The sequence below is a fragment of the Coregonus lavaretus genome (assembly GCF_964263955.1).
Source record: "Coregonus lavaretus genome assembly, contig: HAP1_SCAFFOLD_3239, whole genome shotgun sequence".
Taxonomy (NCBI): domain Eukaryota; kingdom Metazoa; phylum Chordata; class Actinopteri; order Salmoniformes; family Salmonidae; genus Coregonus; species Coregonus lavaretus.
Genome location: NW_028158195.1, coordinates 30,314 through 37,848, shown reverse-complemented (window position 1 = coordinate 37,848; position 7,535 = coordinate 30,314). Strand labels below are relative to the sequence as shown.

Below are 7,535 nucleotides of genomic sequence, written 5' to 3'. Positions count from 1 at the left end.
AGTGTCACACTAAAGACTCTGTCCGGTGCGCTAGTTCAGTATCACTTTGATTATTGGTTCACCGGCAGCCCCAAACATCTACAGAATAAGCTACAGACCAGCCAAAAACAAGCTGGTTGGAATTGTACTTAAACTACCCCCTCGTACTCATCTGGGGGGCCAAGCATTTTAATCAGCTAGGCAGACTTTCTGGGTAATATTAATTCAACCTGGGCTGGTCCACATAATTATTTCTGACTCAGCCACCAGGTAATAATCACATTCTTGTACTTATATTAGAGATGTCCACCAATACAACACCAGAGCCAGAGACTCTGATATTGTCTGTTTTAAATTTAAGAATGTATCTGGTAAGAACACTTTTTACATACTGCCGCTGTTGAGTGGAACAAACTACCACAGCAACTCAAAGCCATACCGACCATAACTTCATGTAAAAATAATTTGATAAAGCTAATGATCAAGCAATATAACACTTTTGCATGTCTGTATTTATGTAATGTATCTGTATCTATGTCATTTTGTAATGTTTTTGCACCATGGAATTTAGGGACCACAATGGAAATAAGTCTCTTTTGAAATGTATATACTGTGTGTATATGTGTTTTTTTAACTGGCAAATAAAATCAATCAATCAATGGAAAATTCAATCATTGTGATAAATAACCTAATGATGATCACCATTATATCAAATTGTATTGGCAATTCATTGCAATATATTCCAAACTGTACCGCTGTAATTTTGAACATTCATTCCATTTGATTGAACAGTGTAGAGGAGGGGTAGGCTATCTTGTATCCATGATGACGTGGATGAACAACTTCATCATCACAGTGGAAGACTGCAGGGTCTTGTCGCCTTGTTTTATACCTCAGCGCTTGTAGCCGCTGTGACGTAAGAACGCATGGAATATTTCCTGTTGGCCAACACGTTTGCTGTGCTGGAGAGTTTCCACTAGTTACTATAGCCACAAAGTCAAATGTCTGTATCGTAATTTTTATTTATTTCTTATTTAATGTTAGGGTTAGGCATATCATTAGCAGTGTGATTTAAGAAATGATTAGGTTTAAAATCCCATTTTAAGATGAGAAATTGAATAAATAGGCGGGGGTTATGACTTTGTGGCTGTGGTAGCGACTGTGCTGGCGCTTGTTTGCTACGAACCAACTCAACTATAGGAGCTAGCTTACTAATGTTTACCGGTAAGTTTATAACACGTTTCCCATCGTTTAAATGCTTTTGCTTAATAGGTTACAAGCAGGTAAAACCCGCAAGAGTACGACAAAAGCTGACGTTTAAGTTAACGTTTTGTTTTACAGTCAGCAAGCACAAACTTTTGGCGGGTGGTTTTTTTATTTATCCGTTACAAGTCAGCTGGAGCTACCCACCCCCAGATATTCAGCTTGCTACTAGCCAGATAAACGCATGCTTTCTTTACCATCAGTTTATGGTAACTTGGATATATATGACAAGCTTAAATAAGAAACTATCTAACTTTACAACATGTCAGTTTGTTTGACAGTATGACTTCCGGCCAAGGTGACGTTATCTTTTCTCCGGAGTCAACCGTCACCTCCTTGTTGGCTAGTTCCGGACACCTGAGAGGCACCCAAAGCCTAAATGACCCCGACCTGTCTCTCACCGGCATCAGATACCGGGATCGGGACTACGAATCGGCTACTGAGGCCCTGGAAGCCTACATCGCAGACTTTGACAGAAGCCTGCACACTTCTGAAACTTCTACCGGGAGACTGCAGCTCCAGAAACTCCAGATCAGTTCTACTCTGCCCAGAACTGAGTTCAGGAATAAAGATGGTGAAGATTTAGGTTTTTGTTTTCAATAATGAAATGCTTAACTTTTATCTGTCCAAGTTGTTTGAAGATGGATATAAAAGTATTATGTTTTATCTAGTGGTGCTTGGAACTTAATTAATGTACAATAATTAGCCACCTTGATTGTGTACTGTAATGGTGTATCATGTCCTTGGTTCCCAGTTCTTAGAGAAAGACTAACGGACAGGGAGCTGGACTTCCTGAATCTTCCTGTGGGTTCTGGTCGCCGTGGAGACTCAGACTGCATCAGCCTGACCACCGACGACCTGCTGGTGCTCCCCTGTGATGGCTCCCTACCCGTGACCCGCACCTCTGCCTTCCTCACCCAGTCTGGGGACTACCCTCTGGGGCAGAGCTCCCACTCTAACTCCTGGTCCTCTGGGAGGCCTAGGCCTAACAGCAGCTCTCATATTAAACGCTGCCTGCACTACTCTGCCCCTCACAACACTCCTCACAAGCTGTACCAGTCCAGAGTGGGAACTCGAGCAGGGAAAACGCAAAAGACAGAGCCCTTCACAGGCCTTAGATCCTCAGGCCCCAGAGTGAAGGGGAGCCTGCCGCCCCAGCCCCATCATGGTCTCTACCACCAGACCCCAGGTCCAGAGGTGAACCAGAGGGACCTACCACCCCCAGACTCCCATGGCCCTTTCTCCCCCCACCATGACTACCCTCGCTGGCTGACCAGCCAAAAGTCTGAGATGGATTTCTCTGGGGTCACCAGCATTCCTGACCTGAAGTACCCTGCCTGGCTCCAGGAGTGTGACAATGTTCCCAAAGACTTTCCCACCACTACCGTAGACCTCTCAGAGTCTCATCAGAAGACGCAGCATTGGGGCCCGACCCAGACCTTGCCCCCCTCCCCTAGACCTCCCTCCTGGCTGGGTGAGCTGGAGGCTTCCTACGAGGAGCTAAAAGGAAACAAGGAGGACGGTAACGGCGGCCATCTTGAGGGCGTCTCTGGTTCTGATGATGACGGGCAACAACTTCTCAGAGGAGAGGCTGATCACAGGACACTGAGGGAGTTGAGACGACAGTTTGCAGAGCGGCTAGCTTTAGCTGCAGAGGGAGAACGGAGCGCTGGTTTCGACGAGCTCTTCAGCGGTATAACAAAACATTCTGCATGTCTAAACAACACCACTTGTCCAGACTTAGTCCTCCGTTTACAGTGCAGTACACTGCTACTTTCGTGTATTGTAAAACTTGCATTAAGAGCTGTCCACCGTGTTTCTCCACAGATGATAAGATGGAGAGTTTGATCTTGAAGGCAGAGGCCCTTAACTCTCCTTCGCTAGGCCTAAACGCTAACCGCCAGCTGCAGAACTCTCCTTCGCTAGGCCCGACCAGCCAGCTGCAGAAGGACATGGGACAGAGCCCTGGGGGCTCAGAGGATGCCCTAGAGGCTGATCGCTCTTGGGACAACCCTGCCATCACATTGTGAGTGCTAGTCCATGATCCTCCTAGTGTCAAAGTGGTGACATGTACTGTGGTGTATTGAGAAATGTATTATGTGTTAATGAGAATGTTTAGATTTAAAATGGTTGCAAATAGCCAATGGGATTTGTGTGCAGGAGTTGAGTTATTTGAATTAACAAATGACAATGGGGTTTCCGTTCTTGCATTGAAGTGATTTGGATTACGAGATGCAAGGGCGGTGAAAAAGTTAAATGACGTAAAGGAGAGTTGGGCTGAAGACACTGTAGTAGTTGATTGGAATGTGTTAAGGTGAACATGAAATAAATCAGTTCTGGTTATTATAAGTATGCTTCAGAGTCATCAGTGAAAGAACCCAGCATCTCAGGATGCAACATGTATTAATACTCTCAAAATACAAACGAGCATGATACATTACCAATATTAAGTAGGATATGTTTTGCAGAATCTACTTAGTAAACTCAACTATTATTGAGCTATAATTTCACAGAAGGCTTTGCTAAACGTTTTGCTTCTCTCCCTGCAGTAAATCACCAGTGCCAGTAGGGGGAGCAGAAGACACACTCATCACCACAGAGCCTCTGAGAGACAGGAAAGACGAGGTCTGTACAAAATGTTTCTTGATAAGATGATTCCTTTAGTCCATGTAAAGTTTTAACTAAGAATTCTGATTGAGAGTTGGGTTTATTGTAGCCCAGAGCCATGTACTTGAATCCTAACTCAACCCCCCCCCCCCCCATCTTCCATGTTGTGGCGTGCCTGTGCAGGCTGCCTCGGGCTCATGTTCGTCGGGCTACAGCAGCAGGAAACACCCTGGTCCGGTGGAGGCCCTCAAACAGATGCTGTTTAGCCTGCAGGCCGTGGAGCAACAGGTCAGTCTGGAGAATGACTCAACACAAAAGGAAGTCACCTTGGAGAATCCTTCAACACCGTACCAAACGCCAACGTTGGAGAACGGCACAAAACCACTGATGATAAAGGTACTGAAAATGAGATGGTTGACGTGTAGACTTCAAGTTATCTGGTTTCTAGTTATGAATCTATTTTGCCTGACACATAACTAGATGACATAACTGATGTGAACCTGAGCAGTGATACCGTTGTCTGAATTACAGATGTCAGATGACTATGACACTGCGCTCGGTGGACAATCATTACAGAGGTACAGTACTTATACAAATAGATACATTTAGTCTACTGTCTTATTTCAGATATGTCCTTTTTTCTAAAGACCCTGATTCTCTGTCACATAAAATTGTTAAATAACTATCTTATCTTTTGTTTTAGGGCCCTGCATCACCTTGGGAGATTGAAGAGGCTTGTTGAAGACTCACCTGGTGGAAAGGCCAAATCTCAGAAAGGGACCGAGTTGTAGAAGAACAGCCATATCTTTATTGGATAGGGTTGGTTATGTGAAAATGGTCTGAAAAAGCATAATGTCTAGGTCTTGACTTGGACATTGAACATGAGGGTCAAACAAGTAAATCTCATTGACAGGGGAATTTCAGTGCCTCGAGTATTAAAGAACAAAACTAGTCCACAGTAACTACACTAATAGCCGGTTTGTATTGTTTGTTTATAAGTTTCTATTTTATGATATCTCAAGTGCACATAACATCTAGTAAATTCAATATTCAGTAAAGCCTTGTGCCTTTATAAACAGGAAGATCTCACAGAACCTGGTTTTAATAAATTGTACGTCACAATGCCATCCTTTTTTTTTGTTGTCTGTTTTTATATAGTGAATTTCAGAGAATCCAATGGTAGGAAACTGATTGTAAGTCGATGAGCCGTTCATTTGCATTGAGTGAAGTTAGTTCTAAAGACAAACAAGTTTCATGTAGAGGAGAACATTATTTGCAATGCATTGCGTTTGCCAGACTTGATGTCCAGGTAACTCATTAAAGTAAGTTAAGGATCAGGGCCAGTACCCACAAAACATCGGAGTAAAATTGCTGATTTTAGGATCAGGTCCCAACCTTTCCATATCATCTTATTAATTATGATTATAGATTAGCACTCCTACTCGTAGAGGCTTTGTGGACACTGTTCAGACTTTTCCAGTGGCTAAGGAAGTGCATTAAGATCACACCAGGATACTCTGACATGTCATTATGACACGTCGTTACTCATCCCAGGCTGCCACAGACGGGGCTGTTTTTTGCTTTACCTACAGTGGGGGGAAAAAAGTATTTGATCCCCTGCTGATTTTGTACGTTTGCCCACTGACAAAGTAATTATCAGTCTATAATTTTAATGGTAGGTTTATTTGAACAGTGAGAGACAGAATAACAACAAAAAAATCCAGAAAAACGCATGTAAAAAATGAACCGTTTTAAAAATTATATGAGAAAAAAATATTCAATTTTATTTGGAACGGCAAGCCTGACCAAATTAAACGGGCCTATTTATATAATGAATATGAATTCGGAGGACAGAAATTATTAAATATTAAAGCATTAGACCTATCACTAAAAGCTTCAGTCATACAAAAGTTATACTTAAATCCAAACTGGTTCTCTTGCAAATTAGTAAGATTGTCTCACCCAATGTTCAAGAATGGCCTTTTTCCCTTTATTCAGATTACAACCACTCACTTTCAGTTATTTGAAAAGGAAATCATCTCCCAGATATCACTATTTCTAAAACAAGCCATAGAAAGTTGGTTGCAATTTCAATGTAATCCTCCAGAAACGACAGAACAAATAATGCAACAAATATTGTGGTTAAACTCAAATATACTAATTGACCCAAAAACTTTTTTTTTTGACAAAATGTTTCAAAAAGGTTTAATCTTTGTAAATGATATCATCGGTAGGACTGGTGGAGTTATGTCGCACATGCAGCTAACAAAAACATATGGAAATGTCTGTATAGTGTTTATGAACTGATACGCAAAATGACACCAGATTCAAAACTTAGAATCTTTCAACTTAAATTATTATATAAAATTCTTGCTACCAATAGAATGTTATTTATATGGGGGATACAATCTTCTCAGCTCTGCAGATTTTGCTGCGAAGAGACAGAATCATTAGATCATTTGTTTTGGTACTGTCCATTTGTAGCTTGTTTTTGGACACAGGTCCAGGAATGGCTGAAGGATTGCAATATTTACCTGTAGCTAACCCTGCAGATAGCATTACTGGGTGATCTGAAAAGTCATAGTCAATCGATCAATAACATAATAATACTATTAGCAAAAATGTTTATTTTCAATTCACAATCTGTAGAAACAATGAGAATAGAAAGGTTCAGAACTTTTGTAAGACATCACAGTACAGTTGAAATATATATGGCAAATAGAAATCCTATATGGATGGTGTTAAAAGATAGATGGGAGGTGTTGAATGGAATTGAAGGATGGGACTAATAACAACTAACAACAAACAATAACAAGATAACTAATAATGTAAGCATACTGTGTCCATAATAAGTATATAGGTTGTATGTTGGGAGCTTTTGGGAAAGAGCACAGTTAGAAATATATGGCATTTAGAAGCAAACCGGATGGACATCATGAAAATGATCGGAGAGGTTGAGAGTAGAAGAAGTTCAGGAGCAAAAAAATAAATAAATAAATATATATATATATGGATATAGAATTATTGTAAAATTAACTCTGTCCATAAGGTGTAGATAGTAAGTATAGACCGGAAGTAGAGGCCTGGGCGTTGTTGTTCACTAATTTACTCCAAGTAGGGAAAGGATGGTGGGGTTGAAAAGTAATAAAGGGGAATATATATATAAAAAATAAAAAAAACATGGGGGATTGGAAGTGATGCAGACAATTACATTGATAGAAGATACAATCTATCTGCAATATTAAGCTGATCCATCCCCCCCCAAAAAAAATTAAAAAAAAATAAATAAATAAAGTATTGAGAAACTTTTGTTATTGACCAAATACTTATTTTACACCATAATTTGCAAATAAATTCATTAAAAATCCTACAATGTGATTTTCTGGAATTTCTTTTCACTCATTTTGTCTGTCAAAGTTGACGTGTACCTATGATGAAAATTACAGGCCTCTCTCATCTTTTTAAGTGGGAGAACTTGCACAATTGGTGGCTGACTAAATACTTTTTTTCCCCACTGTATATATATATAAAAACATGGGGGATTGGAAGTGATGCAGACAATTACATTGATGGAAGTTACAATCTGCAATATTAAGCTGATCTACCCCCCCCCCAAAAAAAAAAAAACACTCCACGAGGTGAGATCTTGCATGGAGCCCCAGGCCGAGGGAGATTGACAGTTATTT

General features: G+C 40.7%; 1 protein-coding gene across 1 annotated transcript; it reads left to right on the top strand.

Annotated features, from left to right (window-relative positions):
* The first annotated feature begins 1,121 nt into the window (after positions 1–1,121).
* LOC311124342 (lung adenoma susceptibility protein 2-like) lies at positions 1,122–4,981 on the top strand. Its single transcript, XM_084198504.1, has 8 exons — positions 1,122–1,203; positions 1,512–1,816; positions 1,997–2,935; positions 3,070–3,268; positions 3,792–3,867; positions 4,033–4,245; positions 4,381–4,427; positions 4,553–4,981. The coding sequence occupies exons 2-8, from the start codon at positions 1,525–1,527 to the stop codon at positions 4,638–4,640; spliced, it is 1,854 nt and encodes a 617-aa protein (XP_084054630.1). The 5' UTR covers positions 1,122–1,203; positions 1,512–1,524; the 3' UTR covers positions 4,641–4,981.
* The last annotated feature ends 2,554 nt before the right edge of the window (positions 4,982–7,535 follow it).